This window comes from Pelecanus crispus, chromosome 3 (genome assembly GCF_030463565.1).
Source record: "Pelecanus crispus isolate bPelCri1 chromosome 3, bPelCri1.pri, whole genome shotgun sequence".
NCBI classification, from domain to species: domain Eukaryota; kingdom Metazoa; phylum Chordata; class Aves; order Pelecaniformes; family Pelecanidae; genus Pelecanus; species Pelecanus crispus.
Genome location: NC_134645.1, coordinates 526,546 through 547,084, shown reverse-complemented (window position 1 = coordinate 547,084; position 20,539 = coordinate 526,546). Strand labels below are relative to the sequence as shown.

Genomic DNA, 20,539 nt, shown 5'->3' with positions numbered 1-20,539 from the left:
ATTAAGCCTTCTAATCTTCAAGGCTTTCTGTAAGTTAAGTATGGATTGATGCAAATGGTACAAAGGAATCAGAATGTTTTTTCGCAACCAATGTTAATTTGTTATTCATACGTTTAAAAAATATATTCAAACAAAGTTAAAGGTCATACTTAAACCAAGGAATTTCAGGGTTATGGCTGCCCCTCTCAAAATGCATATTAATAGTTTAATTCTGGATTATGGATTATCTATGGTAAATCTCCATGCATACTCAGGCCGAGTGCAATGTAATAAATAACCTTAATGTAACAGAGTGCATATATTTATACAGATTATGGGCCTGATTCTCATTTAAATTAAGGTCACTCTGCAGAGGTGGGTGTAAATAGAATTTGCTCTTCATTTATGGCCACATTATGCTGGCTGAGTGATACAAAGTGGTCTTCATGTAAATGAGAGTTAGCCCGATACATTAAGCTGAATTTAAAGTGTACAGAATGCCATCTGCACTCATGGAGCACTCCTAGTGGGGTGCAAATGTGAACAATTACAATAACTTTACACACCTAAATAGTATGACTCCTTGGCATTTAGTTCACATGTAATTATGAGGAAAATTATTACAACAGTACATAAACATCCTAGACATTCTCTTATCCTGCCTGCCCTCATAGCAATGAAGTTTCTTTTCAGCTTAGAGCTGAAATCACCTCTGTACGTGCTGCATGGCCTCTTGCCAACAGGTCTCCCAATCCAGGTGCTACAGTAACATTAAGTTTAAATTACAATAACAGTATTTAGGATGCAAATGTTGCAAGCAAGCATCAGAAAAATGGTAGAATGAAGGTCCTAGGCAACGTTAAGATGCCTCTCTTGCATGACTGCACCACGATGCACTTTATTGATCTGGTCACATACTATTTTCTTCTGCAGATGCTCTACCTCTATTTAGTATGGACACAGTCATCCAGTATTTCCACAGTCGTACGGTATTTGTTCAGCTCTTCCCCATTGAGCGGGAGGCTTCAATTCAGACCTTTCACTCGGTACGATTTACTAACTAATGATTTACTTCTACCTCAGCGCTCCCATGGCATTCCCATATGCCCCAAACATTAATTCATGTTTCCCATTCATTAATCTTGTAGGCATAAAAATGTTGATTAGCATCTCCTTAGAACCCTGTGATGAAATGACAGCGTTCTCAATTTTACATTGAGAAAAATCAAGGCACAAAGAAAAATGGATTAAAACTCTCAGAAAGGCGCACTGATGTTGGAGGCAGAACTGAAGAGACCCAGAGGCTGGAACCTGGCACTGCCCCGTGCTCGGTGCGGGCACGCCGCCCTCCCGGGCCCGAGGAGCCGCAGAGCTCTACGCGCAGTTTCATGCAAATAATGGTCACGTTTTCAAACAGAGAGGTAAAATTCTTCTTCAGCTAAGAATCAAAATTTGTTAAAAGTTTAAGCACAGGCTGGCATTTCTGAAAATCATCAGAAACTTTAAATAAAATAAGTAAAAAAACTCCTAGCATCTTGTACTACAAAAACTTGATTTCAGAACTGTAGCTGGTATGCCTAACCTTAGGATTTTAAATATACATATACAGGCACTTAAATACAAGCCTGAAAACTACAGGCAAACTGTTGGTGCTTAGCCACGGTTACTGTCAGGCACTGGCACAGAGTTACAGGGAGATAACAGGTTTGAGTGTTTTGACCAGTGACTGTTATGCACATTACCACACTCTGTATCATTCTCCCCTTTCCTCTACGTAGCATTATTATTTCTAGGCTAACAAAAGGATGGTTTATTTATTATGGCTTTTGATTCCTTACTGCTGCCTAAAAGCTCTTAATAACTGAAAAACAACAAAGGCTCTGAGAAACAGCGCATGTTAGGAGAGTGAATGTCTTACATGCTTCTCATACATATACAATGCCTAATATGAAGTAGGGTAAAAGCAGAGGTTCCCATTTGGTGAAAAAGTCTTCAAGTTAAGAGCCTGAACCAATGCAACATTAAACAAGTGCACCTGCATTTTAGAAGCAAATAATTCCAGCAGGGATTCATGTTGCTGTGGATACAAAGGGAAGAACAGCTCAAAGATACTGGTAAAGCAGGGAGGGATTAGAGTATCTAGGGAAATAAGTAAAAGGTATTGGGTTTCATTGCACAGTTCTAGAGGACAGCTACAAAAAAAAGTCTGAACACCCTTGTCCTCAAAATAAAACAGGACTGCCAATTTACTGTGAGCATAATGAAAGGAACAAACAAAAAAGTTTTAGTACATTATTTATATATAACCGGACATTTGTGAATCTGTTAGAATATTCCTTGCTAGTTTTTCTCAATTTTTTGTCTGATGTCTTGCTACCTTTTTTTTTTTCTTGTGTGCGCGGTGTAATGATGAAGGCTTAGGCGGTAGAAAGTGCCTGAACAAATGATTTAATTAATTGCTTTCATTAAACCCCTCATTATCACAAATAATAAGTCAAATCACTTTCATTACAAAAAATAAAGTGCAGTAGTCTACATGAACCTAGGCATTTCAATTTACTTGAAATGAAGCATCACACTTTTTATTTTTCCAGTTATTTATAAAAACGAAAATAAAGAAGGGTGACAGAAGATAATGCTTTATCTGGTTACCAAAATTGGTAACCATGTGCACTATTCTCCTGTACGCATAATCTTTAAACAATAACTTTCATAACCGGATTTATAACCTATCCAAAAGTAAAATCCTAATTATACTGTATCCTCAACTTTGCTGCAGCAGAGCACTTGTAAAAATGGCAGCTCTAGATTGTTCTAAAAATGGTAAGAAATAGTCTGTTTCCAGCACTAGATGCTGAAAACTTAGATGTGATAAATTCTTGCATTAATGAAACTTTGAAATCAGAGAAATCTCTGTCCTGCAATAAAAAAAAGGAACCTTAAGATTTTTTGTGGGGAGGAAGGAGCCCAGAATGAGAGATGATGATTAAAAAAAAAAAAAAGTCTCAGCAGGCAATAACCTGGCACAGAAACTCAAAGTGCCCAGGTGTTCACTGTAAAAGACAGATATAGTTCTTCTTTTCCCAAATAATATAACAATTTATCTAAAGTAGGAAAAATTTTTTTAAGGAAAGATCAGCACCCCAAACATTTCAAGAACAAAGTAATTGAGACGTGACTTGGAGAACAGACTTCTCCAAAAGGAAAAGTTTTTCTAACAAATTTTCCAGCTCGACACAAAACTACAGATAGAAAAGCTCAGCTTAACAAAGGTTGCTAATATCAACACCACCACAGAAAACCCCACTCGTTCTTACTTTCACTAAAGGGTAAATATGTTACTTAGCACTATAGACTTTCTTTGAGTAATCTTTACGAGTAATGTGTTTTCATTTTCCCACTATACTAAATTGCTTTTGTTTCCTTGGACAAAGCCCGTTGCTTTCGCTGGCAGAGCTGTAAAAGCCTTCACCCTTCTCTCCACTTCCCACTCTCTGGGCAGCTATATTTGACTCAGACAAGTAAGAATCAACACAAAATCAAGTATGAAGATATGTGAAAACCTAGCAAAACCGTTTCCCTGTATGACGCTCATGATGCCATTCTAGCAGTAGGAAGGCTCTGCAACTGATCCTACAGCACTTGGTTATTAAGCTTTTAGTAAGAGAGTCAGTAACAGAAGCGGCAGAAAGGGTTTATTGTTTGTATCAACAATTGCCAAAAGCGTCTGTTCTCAAGAATCTTATGTAAGTGCATCAATTACAGACCTCAGAACAGGATTTCAGCTTAACTGCTGACCAACAGATGTCCATCTAGAAGTTATCCCTCTTTAATTACAAGTAAACAAAGATAAGCCAGTTCTCCATTGGATCCACCTTAGGAAAAAGTGTTAAGATTGTGAATGAATCTGCTCAATGAAAGAAGGGATAACAATAAAGTCTTTACTGGGACACTTTTCAATGCAAGGGTCAAGAAAGGGGTTTTCCACATAGTCCTTTGTTCTATAAACTGCGCCCATGATGACTGTTCCTCCCAAGACCAGCGATAGACATATCAAGAACACCACAAACAGAAATAAAAAGATAAGTGAACCTAATTGTCAGTAGCTCACATTTAATTTGACTGCCACTTTTGACACCAGGTGACAGATAAGTCAGTGGGGGACTGACATCTTTTTCTTCCCAGAACAGGACTATTTCCATTCCAAAATAGGCCACAACATTGAAATTCACCATCCTTTTGCATTTCAGAAAACACTCTTCTAAGTTGTCCAGAACACAGATTAAAAGGAAAACATTTGGTTCTGATTTTGATTTTAAAAAAATTCAAGGTCTAATTTCTTTAAAAACAGAAGAGCCGCTTTTTTTAAATGACACCTCAACAAAGTATTTTGTCATGTCCCAATTACTTCCTCCTGATACCAAAACATCATTCTCCTGTCAAAAACGTACATTTTGATGGAACAGTGCTTTTTATTAAAGTACTGGTTTTTCAGAAACTTCCCACCAGGTTTACTGGTGATTAATTTGATCAGATGCTGTACTCCAAAGAAGAGCAGCCTATAAGCCCAGACCATGAAAGCCACCGCTGTCACCACTTTTGACATCTTAGCAAGACTCATTAAAAAGCTAAGTAATATTTACTTTGACCTTTGACTAACACACTTCAAGGATGCGGCGAGTGTTTCTCTCTCCCCAGCTGGCAGCTATTCCTCATTGGGTCTCTCTCCAAATTTTGAACCTGATGGTTTGATTCTACACAGAATTTGGAGCCACCTCCTTGGTGTTGAAGTCTAGTACCCACTATCACCAACCCCACAAACTTTCCATAAACTTTACAAACACCATTTTGAACATAACTACATTTTTTTTGCCCCCGCTATGCCTACTGGAAGATGTTCTCTTTTCCAGTGACTAACTTCTGGCCTGTATTTGTTTTATTTATAGCTGCTTGAACTGGATAAGGACATCAATCACAAACTTAAATAGTTGGGGTTTTTTTTCATGTTTAAGATAGGCTTATTCTTGCAAAGCTTCTGTTGCCCCTGGAATTGTCACTTTACCTCCTTTTCTTCAACAAATATTTTCTGCTTCCTTCTTTGCTCTCACTAAAACCCGTGTCCCCTCTCTGACCCTAGCTCATGTGGTGTTCCTCCCCTGTAGCAGTCAACCCTTCTTCAACACCCTGTCTCAAAAGCTGCTCCTCTCCAGTTAAATTCTGATTCTCCTGCTAGGGTAGATCAATTAGTCCTCTCACTTTTTTTCCTTTAACTGGTTAGTCCTAGATTCCCTTCCATCTTGTAATTTTAATGCTTGTCTCTCTTTTGTCCTCTGTGCTGTCCCTTTTCCTAGACAATATAATTAAAAACATTAGCAACTCTGACTCCGCTGCATTTCAATTCTTTTATTAATTTCTCCGTTTTTAGGTAGCTTTATATCACCCCGTGATCTTGATTTCTCCCTGAACCTTACCAAGCTTGTCTTTTTCCTGTTTCTTCTTTCAAACTCCCACCCATATCATAATTCATTCGGCCACCCTTCTGTTACTGTCACCGCTTTTATCCCTTCTAACCACCTCTCATTCCCCAGCAACTGTTTTTGCTTTCCTCACCTATGACAACTCAGCTTTCCCTATTCTTTCTCTGCACCATTCTTCTCTAGCGATTGTGGCTCTTTACTGTAATTCAGTTGAGTCTTTCTTCCTTTGTTAGACTAATTCTTTTCCACACTTTGCTTCTCAAGCCATATTGACCTTTGCAATTTTACCACTGAGCTCTTCTCCCACCCTTAACCATCTCCTGTTAAGCTTTCTTCTCAGAAGTCTCTCTGACCCTGCATCTTGCCAGTGCTGGCAAGGTGTATACCAGGCTTCGAACATGCGTATCAATTAATACATGCAACACACAAACAGTGGAATACAGCATTTAGGAGCAAACTTCTAACACAACTTAAAACTAAGTCTTAGGTACTTGCTTGCTTACGTATTTGCCTATTTATTCCTTTAGTGTAATAATCACTTCAGGCTCACATGTGAACTGCCTTACCATTCTGCACTGAGAAAACACTGCAAGCATAAACTGAATTTTTGCAGCAACGTACAAACCAAATTAGGACTAATCAGACAACCCAACTACAGATTTCTTGGGAGGTTCTTTCAAAAACCATAGTATTCGCTCAAGATCTGTGGTATTTCCAGGGTCTAGCTTATTAAAATCAGCATGGCAAAGTCCTTACAGTGTGAATTGTTATGTGACAGAACAGGAAAATCGAAAGAGCTCTTTCCTTGGCCCATACAAAACACACAGCTGAATGAGACACATCCGTATACTTATGTGGGAACATCCATAGCCACAAAGTCTACAAGACTAGCACTACCATCTCAAATGTAAGTTGGCTTTGAATTTGACCAAATCAAAGTACCATCCAACCACTGCTTTAGTGAGAGCATTTCCTTACTAAAATTGCAATTTCCATTCCATAAATGTTTCAGCATTTCATCCTGTTCAAAGTATAAAACAGGGCAATTATTTTTCTAGACAGAAAATGAGGGATATCTGATGATGGCCTTGGTAGTTACAGTCTCTAGCTGTTTAAATCTAATCACCAGGCAGATTCAAAATCACAGTTGAGACACATCAACACCATTTTCCATAAATAAAGATACCATAAATTGGGCAGTAAAACTAGAGTGTGGTTGAAATTTTCCTGTTTTGTCTGCTCCTGTGTGCATGTTTCAGTGAATAACATACAGTGCAAATTCCAGCTTGTTAACAGGACATTTTTAACATTACTGGCCAATCACACATGTTAAAACTAAGGGGGGTTTGGGTTGGTTTGTTTGGTGTGGGGTTTTGGGGGGTTTTTTATTTTTTTTAAATGGCTGTCTACTTACCAGACCCCAATTTTCCGTATTATTGCAGAGGAGATTAATATTCGGAGTCTGTGACGTTGCTTGATGCAGATTTGGCAATGCTGCCTTCAGAGAGATGAAAAAGTATGCACCCTACAAAAGCCCATGGATGTCAAAAGAGAGACTGCCCCTGAACTTGAAGGGCTCGAGATTTGTACCAACGTTTTTGTCCTAGCTTATGGTCAAGGACCATACATTCTCCTCCCGACGGCAAGAGCGCGCAGAAAGATACTCATAAAAGTTGCATGTTCTGAGGCGCACCCCAGCGCCATGTCCTCTTGACAGAAAGCTGGCAGCCCAGGAAGGACAGGGACACGGCTGGTGGAGGAGTCAGCTGGGCCAAAATTCCTGATCTCAAACATCTGCATGTAGCAGCTGCAGATCCGGGCCTCGCAGCACCTCGAGCCCTGGCAGCCTGATGAGCACAGCTGCCTCACTGATATTGCATCCCTTAACGCAGAACAGCTCTGAGAGGTGCAGCACCACAAAGCCATGTAATGCCCATCTCTTCACCAGGGCAACATGATACTTCTTCCAACAGCTCCTTCCCAAATGGCCCGTGCCCTGCAGCTCACAGGAAACTGAAATTATGCCCGATTAATGCAGAGATGCTACTGACCACCGCACTCCTTGGGAAATAAACTACACAACATGATGCGTTACAGTTCACACCACAGTGCAGTGCGGTAACACGGGTACTGGAAGCAATCGAGGCACAGCACTGCGGAGCTCCATCTAACCTAACCAATCCGCATTAGAAGTTTGGGGAATCTAGATAACACAGCACGCAGTAAGACCCACCTTCCCATTACGATACCTTACACACTCCCAACTCTCATTTCAACGTAAACTGCATTCAGACTCGTCTCCTTCCTGGGATCTGGAGGGTAATCACAGCAATCCAGAAAAGGAACCTTAAAATTTCAGCTCATCAAGCATTCAGAAAAAACAAGCAAGTACCTTCAAATAGTGATCTTCTTTTGTCACAACCCTCACTCTGCCCGTTAAGAGTACACACATATATACATATGAACAGGAATCAAATCTACACTAATCACTAGAGGGAAGGATCACAATTTAAACAGCCAACTAATTCTTCCCCCACTGCAGCAGTCTGAACAGTCTTCTGTGCTTCAAAACCAACCCATAGGCAGTTTACAGACTGCTTTGAAGAACTCGGTAGTTACATCCACAACAGCTCTGGGAAACAAACTTCAAACAAAGAAAAATAAATATGAACAGAAGAGTAAGTACATCTCCTCCATCACTTTACCAGAGAACTGGAAAACCTAAATGCAGTGTTTGCACTTGGAATGCTTCTTTATTTGCTCTGAGCTGCATTGATCAGAGAGGTACCAGATGCTTCGGGTAGTCAGGTTACCAAGCTCTGTACAGAGCTGCTGAAACAGCCATGCTAATGTCATACTTAGTCACCAGGAGAGGTCTGATAAATACAAAATATAATTCTATACAAATTCTTGTGACATGCCAGTTTTGAAACAGGCCTTTTACGAGAAAACTACTATTTCCAAGATCAGTTTTAACATGCACCAAGAAGTTATGAGTATTCATATATAAATAGTAACAAAAGAAAATCTACAAATACTTACAAATTTGAAGTGTGAAAGAATAGTTTCGGCTCAGACAAATGTTTGCATATGTTTAAGGGGCAAGTACTTGAAGTTGAAATAATCTCATTTAAAACTGAAAACTGTCTCTAAAGCAAGAACAGAACTATAAAATAACACGTATCAATGCTAGCTGAGCATCGTTTTTTGGCAGAGGCATGTCAAATGGCTGTTAGGAAGGCTGATCTTGACCCATATCCTCTCCCCTAGTTTATGTCTGGTATCCGTCACTGACAGCGTTCATTGTGATCCTGACTGCGCAACAAGGCGAGATATGACCTATCTTATTTATCTCTGTCACAACTTGATCTCTATTCACCAGAAATGATGGAAGGCAACAATGTCTGAAGGACGCAGGCCCGGTGACACTGAACACATGGTCGACTACAACATTGTTCTGGATTTGCCTTGGTATGAAAAAAAGGCAGTCAAAAGGAAGCACATGTATATCAATTCATGTGGCAAAGATAGATAGTATAAAACAATGAAGATCACTAAACCATTCATTACATGTTAGCTCTGTGATCAGCAAGTAAGCACTAACTATTTAATTAGTCAACTAATTAGTGACAGGCAACATGGAAGGCTTCAGATGTTCTCAGACAAATGCAAAGATAAAAAGCCTAATTAAACAGCAAGCATTATGCTAACTATTGCCAAACAGGACAGATGTGCAGGATATTGTATAATACTGTGCTGCCAGATAACAGCAGTTGTAGCTGTTCTGTCAGAAACCGTGTTTTAAAAATCCCTACCATTTCTAAGCGAATCTCAGATACCTTTAACTTAAAGGGAGAAACCACCCTGCAGACAAACACTCACAGATTTACTGCGTTAGATTATAAATCTACTTTAAGAACAAAGTTCAGGGCTTCGACAAAAATGTAATTTAATCCAATTGCAATAATTATTTTAATGTACCCACATGGAAAGGGAAATATATGTCACAACATTTTCATACAAAATATTGTGATCTTAGCCACCATTCATTTATTGCTATTTTGTGTAGCACATTATGTATATTTCCAACGTCCTCAGAGAATAAGTCATTGTTTACACCAGAGGTTGGATTAAGGAGGTTTTCGAAATCATGGATTAAAAAGGGTTTTCCCTATAATCAGAAGACAATAACGCTTTCCACAGCTATATGCAAAGAGGTGGATAAAAAGCTAATTGGTTCACTACACTGGAACCAATGACAAGATACTGCTGTGAGCAAGCTTTTTGCATTCTTGCAGCCAAACTTCAATCACCTGCTGTCAGGGCATACTAGTTAGCATGCCGTTCCATGAATCATCTGCCAGAATAAACTGAAAATGCTATTTTTTTTTTTTTTTTTACTTGTATGTTCTTCTGGCCTAACGCTGCTGCCATGGCCATCATTCTTAAATTATCAAAGAAAACAAGAAAAAACAAAACCACCCTGCCCTCCTGGTAAATTAGTATTTAGCAATGAGGTTATTTTTTAAAGCATCTCAGTACTTGGGAATATGAAAAGAATAAAATGCTGGGCTGTAGCTTACATACATTTAGGGTAACACTGGTTTAACTGGGGACTATGCAACTCAGTATCCCCAATTCTAGCTGTTCACACTTTTTAAAACAAATTATTTAACTGCAGTTGCTATTTCTCCTGCTGAACCTCACATCCAAGAATTGGTATTTACAGAACTCTGAACTGAACCCATTACTGCTTTTCTCATGTTCATATTCTGTACTCATGAAAACAGATTCTACACTCGCAAATCATTTTCAGATACAATTTTCATTGAATACTTCTAAGTTGAATATTTAAAACAGTTTTTTTCATTTATAAATTTAGTATACGCCTACTTGATCTCAGTGGGGACGACAAAAAAAAGTTTTAAAAACTTCCAAAACTTCCTTTAGTCTTAAATCAGACTCCCTTTTAGGGTCTTCATTCACGTAATTTGTCAATGTTAGTGGCTCATAGTACTGAAAATGTAAGCGGGGGGCACACACGTATTTACCGCAATGTCTGAGAAAACTCTTTTTTTTGTATTTTTTTTTTTTCAAGACCAAGTCACTCAAGTGAAACTAAAAATAAATAAAATCTGTATTTCAGCTTAACCTCTCTTCGGAGTTTCTTTGACTTGATTCACTTGGACACTGAAAGGGCTTTCTCCCCACATCCTACAACAAAGGGGAGGCAGGAGCGCCAGTCAGCACTCGCAGTTTGGAGGGCAGAGAACAATAGAGGCTGAGACTCCACGTTGCTGGGCTGAGCTGCTTTGCACAAGGGGAGTATTTGTTCAGTTGCTGCTTCTCCTTTAGGACTGGACATCGCTCAGAGCTTACAGTGCTTTAACAAATGGTCTGATGCTGCTGCAATTTATATAAGCCTTGTCTTAGCGCTAGAGAGTGACCTAAGTCCTGGCTTTGTGCAAGGGGAAGCATATAATTGCACTGCCCAGGAGGAGCCTCATGCAGGAATTGTGGGAATCACAACTCCTTCCCTGCTTGCCATGCTCCTGCAGGGAAGTTAATTACTGCAGCAATTTATGATGCAACTCACTGCCCCCCTTCCACAGCGCCTCAGCTCCGCTGCCCGGCTCAGCTCCTCACGCATCAGGCAGCAGCAGCCGAGGCGCAGCCTCCAGAGCCGCTTTCGCACCTGTACCCTCAGACAGCCGGCCGCGCGAGAAGGAAGGCCAGGCTCTGTCTGCATCGCTGCCACCACTGCCGCCACCATAGTTCGCCTGGTTCTTGAATAAAAAAATTCATACGCATGCTAAAGAAAAGTAGCACTATCGCTGAAAACACGTCTGCATGTGATTACACTCCAAGAGAAAAAAAAAATCAGCAGGAGATATTTATTTGAATGGTGAAACATGAATAATGAGATCACCTTCACTGACCTAGTGTTCGATTAAGCACAACGGATGCAATTCTCCAGGGCTCAGAGTACCCCGCGCGTTAGGAAGAAGCTTCCCCTACTGGCAGGTCATTCCATATACTCATCTGCAGCGTTTCTGCGCTGCCCTTTGAAATAACGGGCACCGTTTTGGGTGCACCAGCGCTCTGACCTCTGTGGCAATCTCTGTTTCCAGAAACTCCAACCGCACGGTAACGAGCCACAGCGAAAGACTGAAGCAGCATTTTGTAAGGTAACAGTTCACAGCACACGGTGCCCCACTGCAGCGTGGTTTGGGTGGGTCAGAAGCGGTGCCCACGGTTTGGGTGGGTCAGAAGCGGTGCCCAGGGCTGCTCGGCGGCACTGCTGGAAGAGCGACAACGCTGAACTTCCCCAGGACCACTCTGCCGCAGCGGACGTGCCGCGAAGTGCAATCCCGCTGCCCCAGCACAATGGGAGCGAGAGGCAGCCTGCTGCAGCCCTCAAGTGAGGAGAGGTAACTCTCATAATTATTTCTGTTCAATGAAAAATATATTTCTTCAGTCTCAAACAAGTTGAAAACACTTGTAAAATCTAGTTCTAATAATTGTTATGTAGGTGAGTGAATTACATTTGTGTGTTTCCATGGTGACTGATAATGTAAAATAATTAAGTATGAAGAATAATGAGGAGAAAACTACTTCCTCTTTTTAAGGATTAGGGGCTTACAAATTGATTCAATCTAGCTATTTTTAGTGCCTGTAACCTTTGCAAAGAATGTTAGAAAATTATGAGTAAATTAAACTAAATTGTATTAAAAGGCCTTCACATTGATCAGACTATCTGCTGCTGATGTGAAAATTAAAAAAAAAATAATCTTTCTTAAATTTAGACATATATTAATATAAATTCTGTGACATTTTGCACTAAGTGCTGACTGCTTGCTTTCCGCATTCTCAGAGCAATACTCAATTTCTCTTAAGCGGGAGCACTCCATTTGTGCAGCACTGCAGACAAGCGCTCTCTCCCCTGTACGAGGACATGTTCTGCAAGCGCCCTTTGCTAGGATATGGTTCAAACAAAACTTCTGGCTGAAGAGTCTTCGCTGAGGTATCTCAGAGGAGGATACCTATAAAGGACTGCCCCCCTATATAAAGGATTGCCCCACAGACACAGTACTATGTGTATGTCCTGTTCACTACAGAAAGACTTAGCTTCTGGCTGACAGACTTGGTTGGAGCGCAAATACGCTTTGTTTTTCCTCGCAGTATTTTATACTGAAAGCATAGTAATAAACGGCACAGGATGAATAACAAGAAAGTGGCTAATAGCTCTAAAGTACATTTTTACTGAATTTTGAGGGCAACTGAAAGCCTAAAAGGTGCCGAGAATAGCAGGATGAGAGGAAAATTATTCTACCCTAAAAGGTGATGCTCTACAGGAAGTCAGGAACTAAGAAAAAAGAGCAAGCAGCAGGTTGGTGGTTTGTCTTTTTTTTTTTTTCACTGCTCCAGCAATATAACAACATCTATAAAGCACTTCATTTTCTTCTCTTGCCATATTGATATTTTCTGATGTCATTGATTTTTTTTGTAGAAATACAAACTCTTGGCTTAACTGAAAAAAATAGGCAAAATTTTCAGTTCTCTGCCAACCATAAAAATGCCAGCCTCCCTTAGTTTTTGCAACAAACGTTTTGTTGAAACAATCGCATACAGAATTTGAATTTTATATTCATTCCTGCAAGTCTTTCAAGACATTTCTAGTACATACGTTTAGTCTATGAGGAAAACGACAATTACATAAAAGGAATTGCACTGTGACATACACAGTCTAACTTCCTGAGAACCCCCTAAAACTGGTATGGAGGGGCTACTGGCATAGAAGATGCAAGCAGCAAGGTATCAGAGACAGACCACTCCTGTCCTAACTTCGGGAAGTCTGTAAAACAGCAGAGCTTGTATACAAGTTTACTCTGGCTTACACGGTGAAATGTATAAAAATAATTGCATACATTTATTCCCCTTCTCAACAAGTTTATACAGTTTATTTACTCCAGTTCGGGTAACTCAAGATAATCACAGCAATTCAATTTGCAGTTTTACTGCTGAAAAATTCTTTAATGTATGCCAATGGCCTGTGTTCTTGGTGGGCCACCGAGCAGGCTATGGCTGCTGGACAGCAGTGTCCTCTGCTAGACCTTTCCCACAACCACTCTAGGGTCCACAGCAAAAACGGCAGAAGGGCCAGAAATGACAGGTTTTTTGGTTCATGAACAATCACAAACATCAAAAGCCGCATCAGAATCAAAGGTATCAAAAGGTGCTACCAGAATCAAAAGAATCCCAGTGAGATTACAATTCAAGAAGCTTGTGTTGTACATTTCTGCACAGCTCTGAAAACACAGCATCACAAGGAGGTAAGAGAAGGGAGGGATTCAGACAGTGATTTGTGGTCCCACTGGGCACAACTAGCTTTAAAGATCGATGCTGCTTGGGAGCACACATGAAGGGCTATAGACTTAACCTCCACTTATAGGATTTTTGTGTAAGAAAGAGATTTTAAGTATGTGGAATTCTCATTTCCAGTGTGCCTTCCCCTTGAGGATCTACGAGCAACTTTTTCAGCACTTTTGAGTTCCAGAGTCAGCCGGGATGCAAGCACCTATCTCTTTACGTCCGCAGACACTCAGACCTTTAACATCTAGTACCTGAGTACAGACTCAAAGCATGCTTCTAAGTGGAGGAAGCAAGCCCCTTCAAACAAAAGGTAACGTGCTTCTCAGTAAAAGAAATCAAGTTAAAAACATACCAAAAAATGAGCGTTTCCAGAAAAGAGATTCCAACATCGGATGCACCAACCACCACAATTCTAGTGTTGATAGACGCTTTAGATTCCAGGACCAGCTTTCGATTTATGTGGTTCAGAGAATAACTCAACTGTAAAAAAAATATGTAAAATGACACAGAAATGCATTAAAAAAACCAGCAAAAGTCTGCTAAGAATTCATTAAACCATCAGTAATGCATTACCCCGTATTCATACAAAACTTATTATGGCTCACTGACATGACTAATACTATGATTTTTCTGTGCACAGCACAAGATAACACAGTAGACAAATGGTACTAAAATGCTGAAATATGTGCATGTTTAATAAGTCACAGAAAATTAGCAGACCTTAATGGTCTGGCTTCTGGAAAAGATGCTATGGAGTCCTTGTAAGAGAGGAGAAAACATTGCCCCTTCTATAATTTACTGCTATTTAGCTAACACCTGGGGAACATATATTTACATAACATTAAGGCCATTTTTATACCTTCTAGAGCAGTTTTTACCTTGCTGTTTTATTTATGGAAACGGTTTTACTTGTAAATTATTTAGGAACTTAAATCTTGAGTGTCTTTGTGTGTTTAATTGAAAACTCTCTTCCAAAATGATAGAATTAACCTTCTCTTTTCTTAAATACAGAGCAGCTACACTGAAAGCCAGGCTGTCAAATGAGTAAACTAGTATCTCAATGACACTAAGATCAATACTCTGGCCAAAAATCTTACTATAAAGTTTTTAATTGCTAGCTTCTCAGTTTCCATTCTTCTTAATGCATACACTGGTTAAGACAATAAACTCCATATTTTTTAATTTGTGTCTCTCAATAGCTAAGAGAGATTCTCAAAACAAATATGCAAGAAAGGGTCAAGAGATAATATTGCATTTGACAACTTTTTTATGCCCTGAACTGTATTTAGTTTTCAAATTTCTGATGAAAAACAGGGAAATACTTTCCACCTTGCAGTAGTACAACAGACTTTGCAACTGCTTTGGGTTGTATACATTCACATTTCACAGAATGCATAATTGCAGATTCATAAATGCACTGAAGAGACAATAGAAAATGGAGCTACTTTTATTATTTGTCAGACTTCTATATATTTCTGCTGTGTCACTTAGGCAGGAAGCAATCTAAGACTTCTAACAGGTTTTCCTCTGTAACGAATAGGAGAGAGGGGGCTAATAAAATTAAGTCCTCTAAATTCCTCCTATGAAATTACAGTAGAAATATATTCTCTATATATTAGTTGACAGAGTAACTCAATATACGAAGAATAAGTATTTTATTTTAAAGCTATGGTAATGACACTGGCCTTCTCAAGAAGTGCATGGCACATTCAGATCCCCAAGAGATCTTTTATACCATGTCTTCGCAATGGTGGAGACCCACAGCTGAGATTTCAGCACAGCCTCACTACAGAAGGTGCACAATTGTCTGTATAACACACTAGAGTGCTGTCCTACACCTTAAGGATTGTGGACCAATTACTTGCAAACTGCCGTCACCGTATAGCAAGAAATTTAAAATGCGACAAAATTAAATGTCGTCTTTGGTCAGGCAACGTGATTTTTTACTGCCAGATAAATGTTCTTCCGGTTGCAGTTCATCACAGTGCAATGATGACATCCAGTGGTGAGCCAGATTCATCTCAGGGACAGGACTTCACTAAGAAAATTCCAGAAGATGTCTTAAAAAAATATACTAGCCCACGGTGGCTGCTTAATGAGGTCAAATGTGTGAAACCTAGCACATGCCCGCAGTCTCGCAGGCAGCCCTGCACCAAGGAACGAGCCACAGAACGACTGTACCGCTGCCCAAACTGTTGTTACAGAAGTCATCCACGAGCCTCTACGAACAAGCCTAAATCTAATCCAAAGCCAGTGCTTTTTAACATGGTTAAACACTTCTCACAGCAGGACTTCCCAGCAAAAAGGGGTGTGATCATAAATGAACATATAACACTTCCACATTTCAGAAACTGAAAAAACCTTTCACATTTCATTGAAAACGTGCATCACCAGAAGAGATTTTAAGAAATGAGAAGAACCGATGCCAATTATTAAAGGCATGCCCCACTGCTTAAAATAAAACTTGGACTACGCTTTTTATAACATATTAAATGGCTACGCCCCGACTAAGACGTTTGACATTGTTCTCCAAGTGCTGACCCTTGGATACAGTACCACAAATAGGTGTTCAGGATATTGTGCTTAAGGCCCTAATCTCAGTATTCAGATAAATTCCTTGGGTTTGTGAACTCTACAGACAAGAACTCTGACAGGCACTTTTTTTTGTTTTGTTTTTGCTGCACACAGAGTTGCAACTTTCCAGAAAAGCAATGCCTTCTGGAAGAAAAATTATTAGTGATGTTTTTGCTGAAATGTGGCTTTTAACTAAATTAATAAAATGGTAACAAGAACACAAACAAAAACTACTTGTAATGTACCTAATCAACCAAAATAACTAGACAGGAATGTCAGCAGCTAATAGGATAAACCCAATAGACCTTACAGCAATGCCAAGTTCAAACATCTTCTACTGCAGTGCTGTGTTGTTTGGTGTGTTTTTTTTTTTTTTTTTTTAAATGTACTCCAACAATGAAATACAAAGCAGTAATACAATTTCCGAGGGAAGAGTTGTATCTAATTTATGAAATGGCTTCTGTATCAATGATACAAAGGCAGCATATGAGTAGAATATAACCGGTTTTGTTCACCACACAATGGCCCCAACACCAACAGCTGTCATGCTTCAGAAATCACCTTTCTAACAGCTAAGTACACTAAATGGCCCCAGGGAGTAAGGAATTAGGTGGATTGGTCCCATAATACCACCTTATTTTAACAAAATGTCAGGACAAATGACTACATATGTTCCCCAGAGGAGTAATCAGACATCATAATTGATAGGTCAATAGCAAACTCTAACTTGTTTATTTTGTATCCAATTTATTAAATAAAACAGCAATCATTAACTAATAGAAGGCAAAAGCAATAATTGCCATTGTTAGAAAAGGCATACGCAGCTCAGAAAAAAGTATTTTCTTTGATTATCAAAAAGATTATTTCCCCGCCGTTCCCCTCCGGTATCTGACAGCCTCTGCCACTGCACCACCTGTCACGGTGCTTCCACCTGGGAGGGCAGAGGCCCACGCTCGCCTCCAAACCCCACTCCTGGCAAAGGCGGCCTTTCTGCATTAAGCCACGGGGGATTTTTTTTTTCATGGGGACAGCCAGTGCCATCCACTTAGAGGCCTTCAAACGTGACCTCCATTAAAAATGCTTATCTCGGAATACTCCACTGAAAACTCAAACCCGGCGTGTAAATCACGTCTTTCACTTACCGTCTCACAGCACGATGTGTGCCAGAGTGGGATGAATTTACAGCATTAAAAATTCACATATCCTTCCACCCTATGTAACCAATGGAAAAAGATACATGAAATAATTAGCTGGTTTCAGCAAACGCGTTTGTATACATTTTTGCCTTTGCACTTTCAAATCAGGTAAAGCATCACACCCTCATTGTGCGTGCCCCGATCTCCCATCTGCGTAGCCACTCAGTTTGCATATTGCCTGGGAATGTATTTCTTGTACCTTTACTCGACAATATACATTGGTGGTACAAACTCTCAGATGGAGAATATTCTGTAGCTCCTTTTAGGTCTGTTTGTAAACATTGGACCCTGGACTATTGGTAGGATTGCTAAAAATATTTATTGTTATTGTTCTACAATAGGTCTGGTTTTATAGCAAATGTTACCTTCGTTTGAACAGAAAAAACAGGAACTGAGCACACAAAAATGAAAAACCAAGCTGGACAGAGGATTTCAACTTTGACAGAAGAGGAGCAGTGCGATGTTCTGAACTGGGTATCGGTAAATACATCCTAGCAAAACATCGGCAGTGCGTCGAAGAGCTGTTACACTCATTGCTGGATCTCTTCATGCAAAGACTCCATAAGGCAGCAGAATTTAGACTTGATTTTATTACACACTGAGGACTTGGGCCTTATACAGCTAAACACGCTTAAGCATTTGCTAAATTTTAAGTATGTTGAAGTGCTCCTGAATTCAGAAGGGCCGCTCAGGGTACTGCAAGATAAACATGGGATTGGCTCCTTTGTTATGTACTCAGCATCTTCACAGATCCCTCATTACTACAGGAAGTGACAGGGAACCACCTGGAGGGACCTTCCCAGCCCTGTCGTGGGGGAATTCTACGCCTGTCTGGGATGCTTTTGTTTTAATTTAGCATTTGTTACCGAGAAACTTGAGTGATAGTTACTGCTGTACAGGATCTACATAATTTGAACTCTTACTGTAAAAAAGATCAGGAGTAAAAATGATTAACAAACCTGTTCCTAGATTAGTGCTGAGGTCAGCGATACTGTCAAGCAAACAAGACGGTGAACAAACAGAGCTATTTTAATTTCAAGCTCCATTTGAATCACAAGAAAAAAAGAAAAAAAATACCAATGTTTACCAAGGAGATATGAACAAAAATTATTGGAAAAGGCATGCTTTTTCAGCCTGCATTATTTTTTTTTTCTTCTAAATTACCAACTACATTCCAAAAAGTCTCATTAGGAATATCTGTAAACATGTTTTCAAAAGCTGTTTCCAAGCATTCACAGATTTACACAAACACCAGAAGCAGAAGGAAAAGGAAAAAGAAGTGCAACTGTGACGAAGACCACAGCCTGAATTTTGTCATCTTTGTCAAAGAACCCTTCTTTAGTAACTGTGGCTCTATAAAACCGGTTTGCTCAGCTAATACCTAGTCTTTATATAATATTTTTCATCCATAGACCTCAAAGGCCTTTATGAATGAAGTCAGCCTTACTACACCAATCTTCATAGGGGTAAATGCTGATCTTCAGCATCTGGAAAAACAGTCTGTATATTCATAACCAATTTCCACCCCACAAGGTATTCTTGGAGGGAGTGGAAAGCGGGTAGTAAGCAGAATTCTTTTTTTGGTTAAGATTCAAAAAAACATACAGAAATGTAGCAATATCTAGAACTTCAGCCTGAAATACCTTCCAGGTATTATCCAGCTGGACTCACAGCATAAATGTGGAAGAAAATAGAGGAGGGGTTGGGCTGGATGGCTCTCCCTCAATTCCGTATGTCAAATTTACATAAACCATCATAGGCCTATTACACTTGACATCAAGCAGCTAGACTGATTGACTCCCAGAGGTGATCTGGCGGCGCCCAAAGGCACGGCAGCAAAACTGGAGCTTGAAATAATCATACAGTGTCTATCAATGCAATGCCAAAAGATTGTCTCACTGTCCAGCTCTCCAGAAGTCCTTGCAAAGGACCAACCTCCATAAGCTCAAAGTCTGTACAACAGGGAAACACGTACGGCCAGTCACTGGGTAAAGGACTCCTCTGAGAACACCTCGACTGTGCGCAGTTTGCACAGACACAACCCAGCAAGGAAAAAAGCTAGCAGCTTGCATTAGCCTCTGGAAATAGCAACTGGAATGGACACTGAGCCGATCTGTAGAGGTGGATAAACCAACATCCACACTGCTCACCAGCAGTGTTAGCTGATCCCGAAGTCTCACTGCAAATGCTACCACCAGCCATCACTCAGTCATCTGACGACAAGAATGACCAGCGCACCTGGTGCATCTCCACCTTGCACACAAACCCGGCGGCCATAAAGGTTCACTGTGCTGAGAGCAGCCTGGCAGACAGTACTTTTGATTGACAGCATTTCCCCCCCGCAGTGGAAGCGCGATTGATGCACTACGCGTCGAACGCTGGACTGAATCCTTCCAAGCCGGTGACCACTCTGCATGTCCACAGAGCGCTGCCTGCCGCGTTCCTCCGGTGGACGCCATGCCCTGGCAGCAGCGCCCGGCTCCCCACCACCACGGTGCCGCTGAGAATGGCTGCTCAGGCAGCACCATCCTGCGCCGAACCGCTCCCAGGGAGCGCGACGCAGGCAGGCACGCGATGCCGGGCCGCAAGCGGGCGGCTGCAGACCCAGCCCTGCTGTGGAGGACAGGGATGGCGCTGAGCCCTCGCCGCCTGTGCCGCTTGGTGCCTGCCCACGTGGGACGGGTCTGCTCTAGAGAGGCAGAGGTGCCTTGGGAAAGCCGTCATGGAAACCATTCTGCCGGGGTACCTCTCTGGCACTCTCGCTGCTCCTGGCAGTTGCAGCGAGGACCAGCAGCACCCTAGTGTACATTTTTGTGCCACGCTCCATGGCATTGGTGATTACCCAGCAACAAGGCTCCACAGCGCAGGGGCTGGGCAGTTCGAGGAAGCAAACTTCCATTTGCCTTTTCCCTGCAGCCCCTCTGTGCTTCCTGATGGAGG

General features: G+C 40.7%; 1 protein-coding gene across 1 annotated transcript in view; it reads right to left on the bottom strand.

Moving 5' to 3' along the window:
* Window positions 1–20,539, bottom strand: part of CFAP61 (cilia and flagella associated protein 61) — a 111,456-nt gene that overhangs the window by 42,969 nt on the left and 47,948 nt on the right. The window contains exon 16 of the mRNA XM_075706732.1: window positions 14,182–14,309. Within this exon, the coding sequence (XP_075562847.1) occupies window positions 14,182–14,309 (128 nt within the window). The remainder of the gene's footprint in view (window positions 1–14,181; window positions 14,310–20,539) is intronic.